Genomic DNA, 21,175 nt, shown 5'->3' with positions numbered 1-21,175 from the left:
GCGTCGGGGTGTGTGTTCTGCACTGCCAGACACCTTTCACCAGGTATTTATTTATCACTCCTTTAACATCTGTTTCTGCCTCCTATTAGATTGTTGGGACTCTGCTGCAGCAAAAAGATTGATTCACGGCATTTTGTGTCATATGCTATTATCTAATTAAAGCCAGTATTCATTGTGCTTTATCCATATTGTCCACCTGCATTTGTACATATGGTCAGCAAAATTCTTGATTATATTATTTGTTATATGATATTGCTTGCACACCCACTGAGCAGATGTGACATTAATATTATAATGATCTCTGTTTTAGCAGGTCTATATGATTTACTATTAATCTTAGGCGCTATTTTGTGTTACCTGGTGATAGTAATAATTTTTGCTTTTTAATCTTTTTTATGGTGTAACTAATATTTGATTTACTTTTTCTGTGCGCTGCACCCTTTTGTGTTGGTGTTACCGTTTGCCATGTATGTTTTCATTAATAAAGGCATTTTTATGTAATCTAATTGTCTCCATAATTTTATGACCTCATGTTCGGTTCTTTTTGATTGGTGCACTTAAGTCTTCCTAATGGTCTGCCATTCACGGATATATATCAAGTACACTATAATTGATATTATTTCTCACTTTGGGTCGGTGTGTGTATATACTGTACATTTATTAAGCAACGTACAGTACGTGTTTTAAATGCATGTTTTTCAGTAGAAACATATTCCACTCGTAGCCAGCAGGTGGCAAAAGAGACCTTATTTATTGCTATTGTCCATTTTATTTCTCTATGTTCCATGAGTATGGCTACGTTCACATTGGCGTTCCGCCAATGTGCGTCGCTGTTGCGCCGGCGACGCAGCGGCGACGCAGCGGCGACGCGCCCCTATGTTTAACATAGGGGACGCGTGCGTCGTTTTGGTGGCGTTTTTCGCCACGTGCGTCGTTTCCGACGCTAGCGTCGGACGCAAGAAAACGCTACATTGTAGCATTTTCTGTGCGTCCGATTTTCGTCAAAAACGACGCACGCGTCGCAAAACGCGCGCGTTTTTGCGCGCGTTTGCGCGCGTTTTTACGTGCGTCGCGCGTTGCGTCGCCGACGCAGGGCGGCGCAACGCTAGTGTGAACCTAGCCTATGAACACCTTTCACAGTGAATTTTAGTTCTTAATACATTCGGGTTTTAAAGGGAACCTGTTGTCAGAAAAGGAGCTCTTAACCTGCAAATATGCGTTCCAGTTGGAGAGTCAGATTAATTAATCTTATGAAAACTTCCTCTAGCCTCTCACCGCTAGCGGAGACTGCAATATCTTTTCCCTATGATGTTCAGTTGGTCTCCCCCGAACCAGTAATGGCCCTTCGTGATACATTTTCAGGGGAGAGAAACCAGTTTAGTATGTTCAGGGAAAGTTGCAGGCTATTCTTTACCCTGAGTAGTTCACTCAGAATCCATTTCTTGTTTGATTGGTGTCAGATGGAAATTTTAAGTGGGGCCCAAAATGTCTTAAGAAATATCTAAGCTCTGTGCAAGTACTGTATTCTCCGTACGTCTGGAGGGTCTACCGGGGTACTTTGAAGACTTCGGAGATGTGTTCACGGACAAAGAGGAGGAGATGTTTCTTCCCCATCATCCTTTTGATGGTGCTATTGATCTTTTCCCTGGTGCTAAATTACCTAAAGCTCGCATGTATAATTTATCTGGGCCTGAACATACCGCCATGAAAAGTTATGAGAACGAAAGTCAGGAGCAGAGCAGAGCCGCTGTGTGCGGAAAACAGAGCACGGCTGCTGGGTGTGGAACAGGAGCAGAGCAGAGCCGCAGGGTGCGGAACAGGAGCAGAGCAGAGCCACTGGGTGCGGCAAGCAGAGCAGAGCCATGCAGAGCCACAGGATGCAGTGAGCAGAGCAGAACCGCAGGACACCTAGAGCAGAACAGAGCAGAGCAGAAAAAGTGGACACAAGGATACACACAACTGAGTAGGGAAGGCAACAAACAAGGATACAAACAGGAACAGGTATAGGACAATGTTCCAACAAGGAGAGACACAAGACAAAGGGTTCAGGCCTAGGTATACAGCCCCCAGGGTGACAGAAACAGGACACAAAGAGCACGGAAACGGGCCTGGGTATGCAGCCCCCAGGGAGGCGGAAAACAGGACAGGACCTTGCAACTCAGTAGCAAAATACAGACTGAGAGAAATTGTTGCTCAGGCATCTCCCTGTGGGCGGAGATGCCTTAAGTATCTGATGCCTCTTGGCAATTGGCTGGGGACACCTTAGGAAGGTGCACACTGTCTGTATTAGAATCAGGGAGTGCTGGCCGGCACCACCCCCCTACACTCACAGCCAGTAAGTATGCAAACGGCAGGTAGGAGACATGAGGTTCACAGCATGGAGCAGGCAGAGGGCAGAACTCACAGCATGGCCCGGAAGGGGTAAGTAAGATGGTGTATGTGCCTGATGGGAGATGGAAAGCCATGCAGTGATGCCGGCAGGGACGTTACACAGCTTACTGGGGCTAAATGGTTTTCTTAGCTTGATCTTAGACGGGTTTATAATTAAACAACACGCATCCAGAAGGGTGATGAGTGGAAAACGGCGTTTTTAATGTCAGAGGGTCTATTCGAAAATCTTGCCATGCCATTTGGGTTAACCAATGCACCAGTAGTCTTTCAAAACTTTATTAATGTCTTTTTTATTGCATTAGGAGGTTTGTTTTATTTACTTTGATGACATTTTAATTTTCTCGCCTGATTTGGACTCTCATCAGCAACATCTCTGTGTAATATTACAACGATTGAGGGAAAATTCTTTGTTTGCAAAAATTGGGAAATGTATTTTTTTCTGTTCAGGAGGTTTCATTTCTGGGATACATTTTATAGACAAATGGTTTTAAAATAAATCCTGGGAAGGTGCGAGCCATAATAAATTGAGTTCAACCTAGTAACCTAAAAGAGTTGCAACGTTTTCTAAAATATGCCAACTATTATAGGAAATTCATTAAAGCGAACCTTGTCAGCAGGATTTTGCTAAGTAAACTACAGCGATTGTCATGTTGCCAGTGTTATACTGATTAAAATGATACCTGGGGTGTAGAAATCCATCTTGTAGTTCTTGTATAATCAGTGTTAGAAGCTTTCAGTTAATGAGATGCTCGTGCTCTGGGGCGGGACTGTAGGTAGAGTCTTATCTTCCCACTCTAAGTCAGGTAAACTAAGGAAAACCTGCCCACAGGGTGCCCCGAAGCACAAACATGTTCCTCATCTTAGAGACAGAGTGACAGACTGTTTGTGCTTCAGAGCAGGCCAGTGGGCAGGTCTTTTCTTGGTTTCTCTGGCTTAGAGCAGGAAGATAAATAATAATAAAGTAATAACGATTTTGTATCCGCCTGTGAAGTCTGCACACGCGTTAAAGTTAACTGGCCAGTTGCAGAATTGGTTCCATTGCCAAAGACTGTGTACTCGTATGTCCATGGATTTCATCACGGATTTGCCTGTATCTGATGGGAAAATTGTTATCTGGGCGGTAGTTGACTTTCAGTAAACAGGCTCATTTTGTTTCATTGTCAGCGATACCTAATGAAGAGATACTCTCCAGGTTGTTTGTTCGGCACGTGGTGAGGTTGCATGGAATTACTCTTAACATTGTGTCTCATAGGGGAGTGCAATTTGTCTCCACGTTCTGGAGAGCTTTTTGCAAGAAACTGGGGATTGACTTGCCTTTTAATTCTGCTTACCATCAATCTTTGGAACAAATTTGGAGGTGTTTTATTGTGACTGAGTAGGCAGACTGGTCCTCATTCCTACCTCTTGTAGAGTTCACTTTTAATAGTTGGATCAATCAGTCCACTGGAACTTCACCATTTGTCTGTAACTGTGGTTTTCATCATCATTTTGGTTAGTTTTCCAAGATAAGTTTTGAGTATCCTGGGGTAGAGGTCACCATACAGAAGCTCAGGGATGTTTGGAAGGAGGTCAAAGGAATATTGCGGTTGCTCAACTTTGCCAAAATTGGAAGGCTGATCGAAGACATTCGGCGGTTCTTGTTTTTAAATTGTGTGATAAGGTTTGGCTATCAGCCAAAAACATTAAATTTAAGGTATCAGTGAAGTTGAGTCCGAAATTCATTGGCCTCTATGAGTTTCTGGAAGTAGTCAATATGGTGGAATTAGATTGAAGCTTCCTCCATCTCTCTGCATACCTAATGCCTTCCATAGATCCCTATTGAAAGAATTTGTCCTCTCGGTGGTGTCTCCCTCATCTCCGCCTCCCACGGTTGCTGTCGATGACAATCTAGAGTAAGAGGAGCAGAGGGTTATAGTTCCCAGAGGGTCTGTAATTCCCTCCTGTACCTCATACGTTCGAAGGGATATGGACCAGGAGGAAAGATCCTGGGTTCCAGCCTGATCCAGGAGGGCCAATCGACTGGTCAGGCCTTTCATATTAGGTTTCCTGGTAAGCCTGAAGGTCCAGTTGCCCCCCTAGAAGAGGGAATACTGTCACAGTTTCAAAATTAACTGTAGCCAAGGAATGCTGTGAGTGACAAGCCAGCCACCCTATGGGATCTGGAGTGTGGTGGACTGTCAATTTTGTGAATGACAGTCCAGTTATCCAATCTGATCCTGGGGCATGCTTGGTTGTCAACATTTTGATTGACAGCCCTGCTGCTCAAACTGGTTTAGTCTAAGGGCGTTTCCCCAGGTACCTCAGAGCCTTAATCATTTGCAAGGTATTTAGCTGGCTAGCTATTATTACTAAAGGTACCGTCACATTTAGCGACACTGCAGCGATCTAGACAACGATGCCGATCGCTGCAGCGTCGCTGTGTGGTCGCTGGAGAGCTGTCACACAGACAGCTCTCCAGCGACCAACGATGCCGAAGTCCCCGGGTAACCAGGGTAAAGATCGGGTTACTAAGCGCAGGGCCGCGCTTAGTAACCCGATGTTTACCCTGGTTACCAGTGTAAATGTAAAAAAAAAAAAAACACTACATACTTACATTCCGGTGTCTGTCACGTCCCCCAGCGTTCTGCTTCCCTGCACTGTGTAAGTTCCGGCCGTAAAGCAGAGCGGTGATGTCACCGCTGTGCTTTACGGCGAGCCGGCGCTGACACAGTGCAGGGAAGCAGAACGCCAGGGGATGCGACAGACACCGAAATGTAAGTATGTAGTGTTTGTTTTTTGTTTTACATTTACACTGGTAACCAGGGTAAATATCGGGTTACTAAGCGCGGCCCTGCGCTTAGTAACCCGATGTTTACCCTGGTTACCAGTGAAGACATCGCTGAATCGGCGTCACACACGCCGATTCAGCGATGTCTGTGGGAGGTCCAGCGACGAAATAAAGTTCTCGCCTTTCTGCTCCGACCAACGATGTCACAGCGGGATCCAGATCGCTGCTGCGTGTCAAACACAACGATATCACTATCCAGGACGCTGCAACGTCACGGATCGCTAGCGATATCGTTGTTAAGTTGTTCAGTGTGAAGGTACCTTAAGTGTCATTTGTAACTTTGCTTAACTTAGGTGTGTTTGCTTAGCCCTGTGTTTCTTTTCCACTCATCTTGTTGTCGGACCTATGATTTGTTGTGACAATTCTTGCAGATTATCCCTCCTGCTCTTGACTCTCTCTAATTTGAGGTATCTGACCCTGGACTTGACCTCTGACTATTTGTTTATTTTACTACCGTGTCTTGAGGTATCCTTCTGGCATTTGACCCCATACTGTTTCCTGTCCATGTCTTTGACTTATCCCTCTGTACTACAAGCCCTCCTGGTATCTGACCTTCGGACTACTTTTTCTCACGACTTAGCCGTGAGTAGTGACTCAGTGTCAAAGTAGAATTGTAATTTTAATGATGACTCATGAATGGAAGAGATATTTCCTGTTTCTACATAGAGTTTAGAAGGATTCTGCTAATCAGTTTTTTAATCATGTGATATCATAGAGATACTGGAAAAGATAATAATTACTGTGTAGAAAGGTAAAATGAGCAATTGTAAGCACAAAATGCTATATATTATGATGACTGCAATATATTAAGAGGATGAAAACTTTGATGGGAGTGCTTCTTTAAGAATTTGAGAACACTCCTTTAATTGCTTTATGGCTCTCGAGAATACATTCTTTTAGATTTTTAGCTCTACAGTATTACAGTGGGGCAAAAAAGTATTTAGTCAGTCAGCAATAGTGCAAGTTCCACCACTTAAAAAGATGAGAGGCGTCTGTAATTTACATCATAGGTAGACCTCAACTATGGGAGACAAACTGAGAAAAAAAATCCAGAAAATCACATTGTCTGTTTTTTTATCATTTTATTTGCATATTATGGTGGAAAATAAGTATTTGGTTAGAAACAAAATTTCATCTCAATACTTTGTAATATATCCTTTGTTGGCAATGTCAGAGGTCAAACGTTTTCTGTAAGTCTTCACAAGGTTGCCACACACTGTTGTTGGTATGTTGGCCCATTCCTCCATGCAGATCTCCTCTAGAGCAGTGATGTTTTTGGCTTTTCGCTTGGCAACACGGGCTTTCAACTCCCTCCAAAGGTTTTCTATAGGGTTGAGATCTGGAGACTGGCTAGGCCACTCCAGGACCTTGAAATGCTTCTTACGAAGGCACTCCTTCGTTGCCCTGGCGGTGTGCTTTGGATCATTGTCATGTTGAAAGACCCAGCCACGTTTCATCTTCAATGCCCTTGCTGATGGAAGGAGGTTTGCACTCAAAATCTCATGATACATGGCCCCATTCATTCTTTCATGTACCCGGATCAGTCGTCCTGGCCCCTTTGCAGAGAAACAGCCCCAAAGCATGATGTTTCCACCACCATGCTTTACAGTAGGTATGGTGTTTGATGGATGCAACTCAGTATTCTTTTTCCTCCAAACACGACAAGTTGTGTTTCTACCAAACAGTTCCAGTTTGGTTTCATCAGACCAGAGGACATTCTCCCAAAACTCCTCTGGATCATCCAAATGCTCTCTAGCAAACTTCAGACGGGCCCGGACATGTACTGGCTTAAGCAGTGGGACACGTCTGGCACTGCAGGATCTGAGTCCATGGTGGCGTAGTGTGTTACTTATGGTAGGCCTTGTTACATTGGTCTCAGCTCTCTGCAGTTCATTCACTAGGTCCCCCCGCGTGGTTCTGGGATTTTTGCTCACCGTTCTTGTGATCATTCTGACCCCACGGGGTGGGATTTTGCGTGGAGCCCCAGATCGAGGGAGATTATCAGTGGTCTTGTATGTCTTCCATTTTCTAATTATTGCTCCCACTGTTGATTTCTTCACTCCAAGCTGGTTGGCTATTGCAGATTCAGTCTTCCCAGCCTGGTGCAGGGCTACAATTTTGTTTCTGGTGTCCTTTCACAGCTCTTTGGTCTTCACCATAGTGGAGTTTGGAGTCAGACTGTTTGAGGGTGTGCACAGGTGTCTTTTTATACTGATAACAAGTTTAAACAGGTGCCATTACTACAGGTAATGAGTGGAGGAAAGAGGAGACTCTTAAAGAAGAAGTTACAGGTCTGTGAGAGCCAGAAATCTTGATTGTTTGTTTCTGACCAAATACTTATTTTCCACCATAATATGCAAATAAAATGATAAAAAAACAGACAATGTGATTTTCTGGATTTTTTTTTCTCAGTTTGTCTCCCATAGTTGAGGTCTACCTATGATGTAAATTACAGACGCCTCTCATCTTTGTAAGTGGTGGAACTTGCACTATTGCTGACTGACTAAATACTTTTTTGCCCCACTGTATATAGTTTGTAAGCTTGCATGCAGGGCCCTCACTCCTCTTGGTATCTGTTGAATTATGTGTTACTTTGTAATGTCTGATATTGTCTGTACATGTTGACTCTGAATTGTAAAGTGCTACAGAATATGCTGGTGCTATAGCAATAAAAATTATTATTATTATACTGTGGAATCTAAAAGCAAGTACGGTATTCTATTTGTCGGTGGAGCGCCCACATGGGGCCGTGAGGTACTCGGTACTGGGTCCTTCGGTTTACGGGGGGATGTCACGGTGGCTGACCTGGTTCGTGGCCCTGGGATGTCCGTTGAAAAAGGGAAAGGTCTTTAAAGGGAAAATGTTCGTGACGCCACCTGTGGTATTCGGTCAGAGTGACCGACGCTGCTTTAAGGGGTCCGCTGGGGTGATGTTATGGCAGCTAGATGGTATACCTTCCCACAAGTGAAGTGTACCCCCAGGGCTTCCCAGAGTGTAAGATGGTGGATGGTGAGAGGCGCAGTGAAGAACGAGGACACAAGTTTGCAATCGCTTTACCTTTTACTGAAGGCTTCAGCATCCACAGTCCAGGGTACCAGACCACAGAGCAGGCAGAGTCCGGCCGGTTTGGAGGCAAATCCAGAGTCTCCTAGTCCAGGTAGAAATCAATAGCTTTCCTCTAGTGCCGTGGTGTTGTAGTACCTTACTGCTACGCTTCTCATAAGGTCCTTACAACTGTTGAAGATGTTACAGATTTAATGTCTCTCTCTGTCCCCCAGATGGATAGGACAAACCCGTATGACCGGTGGCTTGAGGCGTTTCAGAGGGACTCTATCATGCCCCAGCCTCTAAGGGGTGCCACCTTGCCTCCTGGGTGTAGGGGCGGACAGGTAACGTGAAATTAGCTGTCCTGCCAGTCTCTGGAGCAAGGCATAAAGGTCGTTACTCCCTCGGTGTTCCGGCTACCGGGATCCTGCATCTCAGAAGGAGGCAGCCTGTGTAGGGCAGAACTCCTCTGATATCCACTCCTTTGCTGTGACTTCTTCACCCTCTCTACAATACAGTTCTTCTTCAGTGTCTCTTTCTGGAAGCTGCCACACTTAGGGCAGGCACAGCTCCGTGTCCTTCTGTCTCGACCTCTGGTAAAATCCCACCCCTGTCAGGGACCAACTAACTTCCTCCCCAGGCAACCAATTTTACCTAAGTTTGAGAAGTGCCCTAATAAATAGGAGCATAGCTCCCCCTGGTTGCCTGGAGTGCAAAATGTGTTGCATGTTTGTGATACCTGGATTCAGTTGTCCTTCTTTGCCTGCAAACGTAACATCACGCCCCCCTAGAGGAGAATGATATTACTGCAACAACCAGGACCCTGGGGAGCTGCATCTGCATCATCTCTATATAAGAAAATAAGCCTTGCAATCAATGAGATGTCTATGTAATTCATGGATGTGTTGTGTCCTCCAAAGTTAGAAAGCTTCTTTGTAGTGGCTGAACTCTAATAGATTACTGAGAAAGGCAAAGTACTTGTATGGAAGTCTGCATCAATCCCTGGCAACATTAACATGGCACATTTTATAAACTTACTTAAAACCTCACTTTTTTTTTACTAGCCACATAAATGCACTATTAAAGTAGTATAACAGCATAGAGAATTCTCTAGAAAAATGTTCCAAAGATTTTTCTAATTTGACTATTAAACTTAGATTACTCAGACTTGTTAAAGATGGATGTCTAATATATTCCAGTAAAGTGGGTGGTAAGCTTTATTTTGGTGACATGCGCTGATTTTACAGCTTGGCAAAGCGCGTTTTACTATCAAGACGCCAAGACATTAAATTTGTGTTTTCGTATGTAGAGGATGATGACCCAGGTGCCATGGTTTTGGCCAGCTACACTGTAACCATTCCTTACACTGACCATTGACGTTTACAGTGTGCAATTTATTTGTCTAAATGAAAGAGACTATTTTCCCCGAGCCGTATTCTGATCTGTGAGCCGCTATTGCCAGACTATCATATGTCAAAGTTATAGTGTAGCAAATCCAGAGCAACTGAACACAGAGGAGAAAATGTTGATACAGCAGATTGGATGGAACGTAATGTAATCTGTTACTTGTTTGATGCCAAAGAGTAGCTGTGAGTGCAGGTTGTTAAACAGGTGGATCAAAGACATAATAGTAATAATATCCTATATTTATATAGCGCCAACATATTTAGCAGCACTTTACAATTCAAACAGTAAATTTTTAGATTAATATACGTAGTTAAAACCACATCTGAATATATATAATCATTTTTCCAAAACATTAATTATGATTATTACTAGTGATGAACGAATATACTCGTTACTCGAGATTTCCCGAGGTGTCCTCCTAGTATTGTTTAGAGCTCGGAGTTTTAGTTTTCATCGCCGCATCTGAATGATTTACATCTGTTAGCCAGCATAAGTACATGTGGGGGTTGCCTGGTTGCTAGGGAATCCCCACATGTAACCAAGCTGGATAACAGATGTAAATCATTCAGCTGCGGCAATGAAAACTAAATCTCCGAGCACTAAAAAATACTCGGAGGTCACCTCGGGAAATTTCGAGTAACGAGTATATTCGCTCATCACTAATTGTTACATCATCTATATGATAAATGTTGAGCATGTCAATCTCTGACAGTGGCATTTAGGAATTGCGGTCCAAGAAGGTGTTCCATTCCATGCCAATGTGGGGTGCTGATCGGTAGCCAGAAGTTTCCTGGAGGTCCACATGCCTGCCATGATGGTAGTCCTGGGAATAGTACCAGGGATTCCCAGCAAGTCTCCCATGCTGCTACTTGCCCAGCCTCAAGCTGCTTAGCATTTGCGATCTGACGAGGGCAGGCACATTAAGCTTAGAGTGGCCGTGTGGGGGTTGCCTGGTTGCTAGGGAATCCCCACATGTAATCAAGCTGGCTAACAGATGTAAATCATTCAGCTGCGGCGATGAAAACTAAATCTCTGAGCACTAAAAAATACTCGGAGGACACCTCGGGAAATCTCGAGTAACGAGTATATTCGCTCATCACTAATTATTACATCACTAGATGATGGCCCGATTCTAACGCATCGGGTATTCTAAAATATGCATGTCCACGTAGTATATTGCACAGCCCACGTAGTATATTGCACAGCCCACGTAGTATATTGCCCAGCCACATAGTATATTGCCCAGCCACGTAGTATATTGCCCAGTCACGTAGTATATTGCCCAGCCACGTAGTATATTGCCCAGCCACGTAGTATGTTGCACAGCCCACGTAGTATATTGCCCAGCCACGCAGTATATTACCCAGCCACGTAGTATATTGCCCAGCCACGTAGTATATTGACCAGCCACGTAGTATATTGCCCAGTCACGTAGTATATTGCCCAGTCACGTAGTATATTGCCCAGGCACGTAGTATATTGCCCAGTTACGTAGTATATTGCCCAGTGACGTAGTATATTGCCCAGTGACGTAGTATATTGCCCAGACACGTAGTATATTGCCCAGGCACGTAGTATATTGCCCAGTTACGTAGTATATTGCCCAAGCACGTAGTATATTGCCCAGTTACGTAGTATATTGCCCAGTCACGTAGTATATTGCCCAGGCATGTAGTATATTACCCAATCACGTAGTATATTGCCCAGTCACGTAGTATATTGCCCAGGCACGTAGTATATTGCCCAGTTACGTAGTACATTGCCCAGTGACGTAGTATATTGCCCAGTGACGTAGTATATTGCCCAGCCACGTAGTATATTGCCCAGCTTCGTAGTATATTGCCCAGCCACGTATGTCACAGGTTAAAAAATAAAAAATAAACATATACTCACCTTCCGAGGGCCCCTTGTAGTTTGGTCACATGACCGTGACATAATGGCAGGTCCTTCTCGCGCAGGCGCGCAGGGCCTGTGATGACGTCGCGGTCACATGACCGTGACGTCATGGCAGGTCCTTCTCCCATATACGGCACCGGAACCTGCCGCTTGCATGGAGCGGTCACCGGTGCGTCGCGAAAGGTAAGTATATAATGATTTTTTATTTTTTTTAATTATTTTTAACATTAGACGTTTTTACTATTGACGCTGCATAGGCAGCATCAATAGTAAAAACTTGGTCACACAGGGTTAATAGCGGCGGTAACGGAGTGAGTTACCCGCGGCATAACGTGGTCCGTTACCGCTGGCATTAACCCTGTGTGAGCGGTGACTGCGGGGAGTATGGAGCGGGCGCTGACTGCAGGGGAGGGACTAATCGGACTGTGGCCAGCGCTGATTGGTCGCGGCAGCCATGACAGGCAGCTGGCGAGACCAATCAGCAACTTGGATTCCATGACAGACAGAGGCCGCGACCAATGAATATCTGTGACAGACAGAAGGACAGACAGAAAGACGGAAGTGACCCTTAGACAATTATATAGTAGATCTGTATGATACATGTTGAGCATGTCAATCTCTGACAGTGGCATTTAGGAATTGCGGGCCAAGAAGGTGTTCCATGCCAATGTGATTGTGGGGTGCTGATCGGTTGCCAGAGCAGCCAGAGGTTTCCTGGAGGTCCCCATGCCTGCCATGATGGTAGTCCTGGGAATACTAGACTTTGGCTGAGCTTCACAGGAGACCATGATTTCCTCTACATACTGAAATACAGTTGTAACAGATCATAGCATAAAAGTACTAGAAAATAAAGTTAACAAAATTTAAAACACTTCTTTATTCAGCATTGCTGCTCCTATAAAATTCTGATCGATCAAAATATAAAGTTGTATAACTCACCGGTAAATACCTTTAAGAAAAAACAAAATGCCAGAATTGCCATTTTATCGACACCCCAGCTTCGAACAAAAATGTCATAAAACATAATAATGAAACATTGTATCTGCTCCAAAATAGTATCAATAAAATGTCAGCTTGACCCCCCAAAAAATTTACGAAAAAAATAAAGTTATGAGTATCAGAAAATGGTGAAACACAAATCAATATTTTTTTACAACTTTGTGAAGCTTTTTTTGCACTATTAAAATAATAATAAAAAAATATATAGGTTTGGTTTTGCCGTAATCACACTGAGCTAAAGAATTATGGTGCTAGGTCATTTTTACCACAATAAATGCCGTAAAACAATTTCAAACAATGGCAGAAACTTCTTTTTTTTTTTGTCAATTTAAAAAAACTTAGATTTTAGTCTAATTTTCCAGTACATTAGAAGACAAATCTAATGGTTTTATTCAAAGCTAAAACTCCTCCCAAAAAGGCAATGTAAATAGAAAAATAAAAGTGTTAAAACTCTTGGAAGTGGAAGAGGAAAAAAAAACAAAATGGTCAAAATAAATATTGGCTGTAGCAAGAATGGGTTAAATTGAGTGTCAGCACAAAATGACTGTTCAAACCAAGCACAGGAGGTCAGTGAACCATTGGTATTGCCAAGCTATGCAGTTCACCTTCCCATATACTTCTTTTGCATCTATCCCCCCTCTCCCCACCTTCCTTGATTTACAGCATTGGCTAAATAGGAACCAGAGAAAGGCTGAGATATTGGAAAACAAGTAGATCTAGAGGTGCACAAAACTGTTTGATAATGTCAAGGCTGCACTCAGCACCTGTGCTTGGTTTGAACAGTCATTTTGTGCTGACTAAGTAAATAAGGCAGCACACTGCAGCGCTAAAACATGCAAACATGAAATACGAAAATTGAACTGCATTACTGCACTAGAAATATGAAAAATGAGAGCATTTAGCGCATAAAAACGGCCAATTTTATGTGTACCTGGTAGCCACATTAGGGCATCTCTCTTATACCAGGTCCTAAACTTGCCTTTCCTCGCTGAGAATAAACATCTCCATCTGAATGGGTACATGTGAAACCTCTTCTTAGACTAAAATTCTCTCTCTCTGTGGAGGGGTATTGGACCTGCTGTAATTAAAACACATGTGGCTAGGAGGCTGGAGTGCTCAATCAGAAGGCTAAAGAATACATTTCAAACACCTGACCGTCACATCCAAACATAGACTAAGTGTGAACAGGTGCAGAACCTAAAGATGCCAACTCGTACGTAGTTAAGTAAATAAGGCAGCACACTGCAGCGCTAAAACATGCAAACATGAAATACGAAAATTGAACTGCATTACTGCACTAGAAATATGAAAAATGAGAGCGTTTAGCGCATAAAAATGGCCAATTTTATGTGTACCTGGTAGCCACATTAGGGCATCTCTCTTATGCCAGGTCCTAAACTTGGCCATTTTTATGCGCTAAACGCTCTCATTTTTCATATTTCTAGTGCAGTAATGCAGTTCAATTTTCGTATTTGCATGTTTTAGCGCTGCAGTGTGCTGCCTTATTTACTTAACTATATACGAGTTGGAGAGATGCCCTAATGTGGCTACCAGGTACATTGGCCATTTTTATGCGCTAAACGCTCTAATTTTTCATATTTCTAGTGCAGTAATGCAGTTCAATTTTCGTATTTCATGTTTGCATGTTTTAGCGCTGCAGTGTGCTGCCTTATTTACTTAACTATATACGAGTTGGCAACTTTAGGTTCAGCACCTGTTCACACTTAGTCTATGTTTGGATGTGACGGTCAGGTGTTTGAAATGTATTTTGTGCTGACTGACTTCCTTAAAATTAGAAATGATTTATTTAAAATTTGTGAGACCACAAATCATTCAAAAGTTCATAAATGTTGTTAGTGTCGTAAACTAAGACTGAAACCTATAACACTAAGTGCAATATCACAGCTATCAGAATGAACATTTTTATTCATTTTGGTAAGAAAAAATCCTGATGGAAACTTTGTGAAGTATTTGCCAAATGAAGACAATTACTGTGGAGAATATCTCTACATTACAGCACATGGATTGGGTATTATATGGCTTCATAGTGAGGAGCTGCGGGAACCTCAATGCACACGTGACGTCTTGATTTGAGTCCTGTGAAAAGTATATAAAAGACTCTTCAAAGCGCAACCATGTTTACACCCTTAGGCCGGGATCACACATGCGAGAAATACGTCCGAGTCTCGCATGGTAATCCCCGGCCCTGCATCCGACACTCAGGAGCGGAGCGTGCAGCTCCATGTATTGCTATGCGGCCGCACGCTCCGCTTCGGAGTGCTGGCGGCAGGGCCGGGGATTACCATGCGAGACTCGGATGTATTTCTCGCATGTGTGATCCCGGCCTTAAAGGGGTTATCCACTACTCTGGCAACCCCTTATCAATCAGCATGTTTGCCCACAGTAAAATGACAACACTTATTCTCACCTCCAGTGCCGGCACTGTTTCAGTGGTGTCTGCACTCGCTCTCCTGAAACAAGCGTCACTTTGACATGTGATTCAGCGCTGGCTTCCCTCTCCGCACCTTTGGACGAATCAGACATTAAGAGAAAGTCAGAGCTGCAGCTGGCCGCTCACTTTCTTTTGATGTTTGATTTGCAATAATGCGGAGAGTGTGAAGCCCACACTGATTGGGCACAGGGTTCACATGACATAATGTGACACGGGCTCCGGGAGAGCGAGTGCTGACACTTCTAGAATGGGGCCAGCACCGGAGTCGAGTATTAGTGTTGTCATTATACTTGGGACAAACATGCTGATTTAGACAAGGTTGTCCAAGTAGTAAAACGTGAAGGAAGGAAGTGACTGTTAAAGTAATAGGATGTAGAATGGCATCTGTAATTGGTGATTTTGATCTTAGCCCAAATGATATGCACCAAAACACCTTAATGCGTGGGTGTAATTATCTCATAAAGAATGTCACCAAGATCAACCCTTACCCCCTCTCCCATACCGCATATACAGTTAAGTCCATATATATTTGGACAGAGACAATATTTTTCTAATTTTGGTTATAGACATTACCACAATGAATTTTAAACAAAACAATTCAGATGCAGTTGAAGTACAGACTTTCAGCTTTCATTTGAGGGTATCCACATTAAAATTGGATGAAAGGTTTAGGAGTTTCAGCTCCTTAACATGTGCCACCCTGTTTTTAAAGGGACCAAAAGTAATTGGACAGATTCAATAATTTTAAATAAAATGTTAATTTTTAGTACTTGGTTGAAAATCCTTTGTTGGCAATGACTGCCTGAAGTCTTGAACGCATGGACATCACCAGACGCTGTGTTTCCTCCTTTTTGATGCTCTGCCAGGCCTACACTGCGGTGGTTTTCAGTTGCTGTTTGTTTGTGGGCCTTTCTGTCTGAAGCTTAGTCTTTAACAAGTGAAATGCATGCTCAATTGGGATGAGATCAGGTGACTGACTTGGCTATTCAAGAATATTCCACTTCTTTGCTTTAATAAACTCCTGGGTTGCTTTGGCTTTATGTTTTGGGTCATTGTCCATCTGTAGTATGAAATGACGACCAATCAGTTTTGCTGCATTTGGCTGGATCTGAGCACACAGTATGGCTCTGAATACCTCAGAATTCATTCGGCTGCTTCTGTCCTGTGTCACGTCATCAATAAACACAAGTGACCCAGTGCCACTGGCAGCCATGCATGCCCAAGCCATCACACTGCCTCCGCCGTGTTTTACAGATGATGTGGTATGCTTTGGATCATGAGCTGTACCACGCCTTCGCCATACTTTTCTCTTTCCATCATTCTGGTAGAGGTTGATCTTGGTTTCATCTGTCCAAAGAATGTTCTTCCAGAACTGTGCTGGGTTTTTTAGATGTTTTTAGCAAAGTCCAGTCTAGCCTTTTTATTCTTGATGCTTATGAGTGGCTTGCACCGTGCAGTGAACCCTCTGTATTTACTTTCATGCAGTCTTCTCTTTATGGTAGATTTGGATATTGATACGCCGACCTCCTGGAGAGTGTTGTTCACTTGGTTGGCTATTGTGAAGGGGTTTCTCTTCACCATGAAGATTATTCTGCGATCATCCACCACTGATGTCTTCCGTGGGCGCCCAGGTCTTTTTGCATTGATGAGTTCACCAGTGCTTTCTTTCTTTCTCAGGATGTACCAAATTGTAGATTTTGCCACTCCTAATATTGTAGCAATTGCTCGGATGTTTTTTTTTTCTGTTTTCGCAGCTTAAGGATGGCTTTTTTCACCTACATGGAGAGCTCCTTTGACCGCATGTTTACCTCACAGCAAAACCTTCCAAATGCAAGCACCACACCTCAAATCAACTCCAGGCCTTTTATCTGCTTAATTGAGAATGACATAACGAAGGGATTGCCCACACCTGTCCATGAAATAGCCTTGGAGTCAATTGTCCAATTACTTTTGGTCCCTTTAAAAACAGGGTGGCACATGTTAAGGAACTGAAACTCCTAAACCTTTCATCCAATTTTAATGTGCATACCCTCAAATGAAAGCTGAAAGTCTGACCTTCAACTGCATCTGAACTGTTTTGTTTAAAATTCATTGTGGTAATGTCTATAACCAAAATTAGAAAAATGTTGTCTCTGTCCAAATATATATGGACCTAACTGTATGGCTATATGCATCTCTGAAATGTAAATCCATAGACATCTTTATATCTCCTATCTGTTGCTGCATTTCTCAGTAATCAGCGTTTCAATTCATAAACAAATGGCGTGTCAAGTGCTCTGGGTATGACAGAACATGTAAGAAGCCACAGCCTCCTGAGGGTTTTCACCACCCAGCACTAGCCTCTTTCAGTTGATTGATAGTTCAGGGTCTGTGCATTGTCCGGCATTGGTGTTAAGGATGTGGACTGTTTGATTTGGAAATGCTGTTCTCTAGAGATAAGTAGCCACCAGAGATGTCTGGTAGTGACTCCTCTGGTAGAGCACATCTGTGGGGGATTCGGGCAGGATAGCTGCCTGCTGAACGATCAGCACAAACCATGGGTCAGCCGACAGTTATTCAAAGTGTGTCGGTTGCTTAACATCTTCACGCCGCAGCCCATTTTCATTTTTGCGTTTGTGTTTTTTGCTCCCCTGCTTCCCAGAGCCGTATCTTTTTTTATTTTTCCATCAATATGGCATGTGAGGGCTTGTTTTTTTGCAGGATGAGTTGTACTTTTGAATGACACCATTGATTCTGTACTGAAAAACAGGAAAAAAAATTCCAAGTGCGGTGAAATTGCAAAAAGGTGCAATTCCACAACTGTTTTTTTTTTATATTTTTTTATTAACCATGTTCACCAAATGCTAAAACTGACCTGCTATTATGATTCTCCAGGTCATTACAAGCTCGTAGCTACCAAACATGTAGGTTCTTTTTTATTTAAGTGGGAAAAAAAAGTTATTCCATAGATACATGTTTACTTTTACTGATCCTTAATAAGAACCAGTTAGTCCAAGGCGTCAGTCATTATTCTTCAGGCTCCAGATCTAAAATCCCCAGTATTCCTTGCAGGCACAATATCTCCACAGAGTTTGTTCTTATGATTTAGTGCATAAAATCTTTATTTAAAAAAAGACCTTCCCAATTACTACTATTGAAATACATATCTGGAATCTAAGAGACTCAAATATCACAAGTGCAATATAATATGTATTTACAAAGTTAAAAATGCATGGTACAATAAAGAAATATTTACTGAATGTACAAGAAGTAAATCCATTAGTCCAATGCATGGGTGAGTACAACGTAACAAGTTGTTATTTACAGCGTCTTACAAATATACAGTGTTACCTACTCTGTACAATTAGAAAAACATTTTGCTTTGTAGACAGAACAACATAGATGTTGGCCTGTTCACATTTTCTCCACCTGGTTTCCAATTATCTGCTACTATTCTTCATTAAACATTGTTTGCTGGAGGGGTTATATACCAGAATCAACATTATAGACAATATGTGAATTGACCCGTTCCAGCTACCTTATCTATTGCTGCCGGTCAGGTGCCTGTGAATGGCCACTTAGCTAACAGCGTCCCCCACTCATCTTTTGATTTGCCGACCTGTAATATCGCACCAGTACCGCTAATCTGAAGAAGACCCTGCAGGTAGGAGGTGCTTTGCAGGGCTCCCATCTGACGGACACAGTCTATTGCTGTAGCCGCTGGATGGGGTTAGGCTATTCAGCTCGCATTATATGTACAACTTTTATCACCGATCCACGGGATAGTTGATAGGTGTCTGATCTCTGGAGGCATCACCATACTGACCCATGTTTTCTGTTGTGTTAAGTGATGGGAAAACGTGTGCAACTGCTTTTTGGTATTTACAAAGATATACAAACTCTGTACTCGGTTATCATCATTAGTCCAAAACTGGCAATACAGATGATTGACTGTCACTAAATTTAAATGGGAACCATTGGACCCATTTCTTGTGATTAATGGGAGTCCTATCAGTGGTGCCTCTAGCAATCAGAAGTGTAAATTCCCTTAGGCCATGTTCACACAGTGCGTTTTTTACCGCGGAACCGCGGCGGTTTTGCCGCTGCGGTTCCGCAGCTGTTTTCCATGCAGGGTACAGTACACTGTACCCTATGGAAAACAGGACACACTGTGCACATGGTCCGGAAATTGTAAAAAAAAAGACGCGCTGAATAGCTCCCGGAAAAAAGAAGGAGCATGTCAATTCTTCTTCCTGAACCGCAGCGGTTCTGCACCCATAGACCTCCATTGTGAGGTCAAAATCGCAGTAAAACCCGCAGATCAAAAATATATCTGCGGGTTTTACTGCGATTTGATGTGCAGAACCGCTGCAGCAGGAAGTGCGGGGGAGCGGGCGGAAGTGCGTGGGCGGAGTGTGGCTGCCCCCCCGTGCTCCGATCCCGTGCTCCGATGCCCCCCCGTGCTCCGATGCCCCCCCCCAGTGCTCCGATGCCCCCCCCGTGCCCTAATCTCCCCCCCTTATACTTACCCGGCGTCCCGGTGTCCATCCGGCCGTCTTCTCCCTGGGCGCCGCCATCTTGCAAAATGGCGGGCGCATGCGCAGTGCGCCCGCCGAATCTGCCGGCCGGCAGATTCGCTCCAAAGTGCATTTTGATCACTGAGATATAACCTATCTCAGTGATCAAAATAAAAAAATAGTAAATGACACCCCCCCACTTTGTCACCCCCATTGGTAGGGACAATAAAAAAAATTAAGAATTTTTTTTTTTTTTTTTCACTAAGGTTAGAATAGGGTTAGGGGTAGGGTTAGGGGTAGGGTTAGGGTTAGGGGTAGGGGTAGGGTTAGGGTTAGGGGTAGGGTTAGGGGTAGGGTTAGGTATTTTCAGCCATTTTAGCCCTAAAAAGCTTCCTAGGAAACACACAGTAAAAAAAGGATAAAAAAACGCATCAAAAAACGCATCAAAAACGCATCAAAAACGGACAAAAAAAGGACCTGCGTTTTCTGCCAAGAGCTGCAGTTTTTTAAAAAAACTGTCCTGAAAAAAAAAGGATGGAAATCCTGAACGTGTGAACATACCCTTATAGACCCTTATATGTGACCAAAGTGATGGCATTGAGGATCGCTTAAAGAATATCTGCAACAATTTTGTCTGGCCCATTTCTGGGGTGTTGTGTGAAATTACATCCGATTTCCCTCTGTTTTTCTGTTGTTCCAATACACAAAGGAACTAAATGTGTATAACAAATCATGTGTAATTGCAGTAACTTTCTGGGAGAAAAACTTCATTTTCTGGAACAATTTCAAGGGTGCCAACACTTTCGGCCATGACTGTATATGGACCTATTAATATATAGCTGGCTTGCTTATTGAGAGTAAGGTGCTCATCCCAGGCTCCATTTTATCAGGTCTTCCAATGATAAGTGCTATGAAAGATTGCAATTTAACCATAAATATTATCCATGAAACTATCAATAGGGAGCTACTTTCTGCTCTTTTGCCCAGTGGGCCCCTATGCAGACGCACAAGCTGCACATATCATTTTTTAATCCTCGTTTCCACTTATTTATAGGATAATCATGTAAAACTCACACAACATTTGAAGTCAATAGGAAAAGATTTAGATTCACCTGCTCATGGAAGATTCCTTAAATGGGTATTCCCATCTCCTATCCCAATATGCAGTATGTCGCTTACCCCATGTGTAGGGCATTGCAGTAGCTTAGGTATCCATGGTTACGGCCACTCATATAGTGACAGGTAGTTAGCTGTTAGTGGTTGTAACCATGGACACCTAAGCTACTGCAATGCACTTCACATGGAGTAATTGACATAGCGAATCAGAAAAACTATACTACATTTCTAATTGGAGGTATGTGCTAATTTTTTTTTTTTACGCCTACTACATATAGAGATAGGATCTTGGAGATGGGAATATCCCTTTAAGTCTTAGTGAAATTAACATGCAATAAAAGGTACATGGTGCGTGCCTTGCTCACTTTGGTATCATTTTCCAGATTTGGTTCCTTTGGCTATAATGACATGTTGTAATTAATAGAAGTGTGTTGCCAGTCTGTGTTTTCCTTGGCGTCATGCACTTGCCAGTAGGAAGGTGAATCATCAATCCAGCCTGCAAAAGAAAATAATATCACATAATGTATATCAAGTAGAATTTATAAA

The 21,175-nt window shown here is 43.0% G+C and overlaps 1 protein-coding gene across 1 annotated transcript in view; it reads right to left on the bottom strand.

The window, feature by feature from the left end:
* Positions 1 to 19,772: 19,772 nt before the first annotated feature.
* Positions 19,773 to 21,175, bottom strand: part of GALNT15 (polypeptide N-acetylgalactosaminyltransferase 15) — a 61,643-nt gene continuing 60,240 nt past the window's right edge. The window contains exon 10 of the mRNA XM_069729948.1: positions 19,773 to 21,125. Within this exon, the coding sequence (XP_069586049.1) occupies positions 20,991 to 21,125 (135 nt within the window). The 3' untranslated portion in view covers positions 19,773 to 20,990. The remainder of the gene's footprint in view (positions 21,126 to 21,175) is intronic.

This window comes from Ranitomeya imitator, chromosome 6 (genome assembly GCF_032444005.1).
Source record: "Ranitomeya imitator isolate aRanImi1 chromosome 6, aRanImi1.pri, whole genome shotgun sequence".
Lineage (NCBI taxonomy): Eukaryota > Metazoa > Chordata > Amphibia > Anura > Dendrobatidae > Ranitomeya > Ranitomeya imitator.
This window is presented reverse-complemented; position numbering and strand designations above follow the sequence as displayed.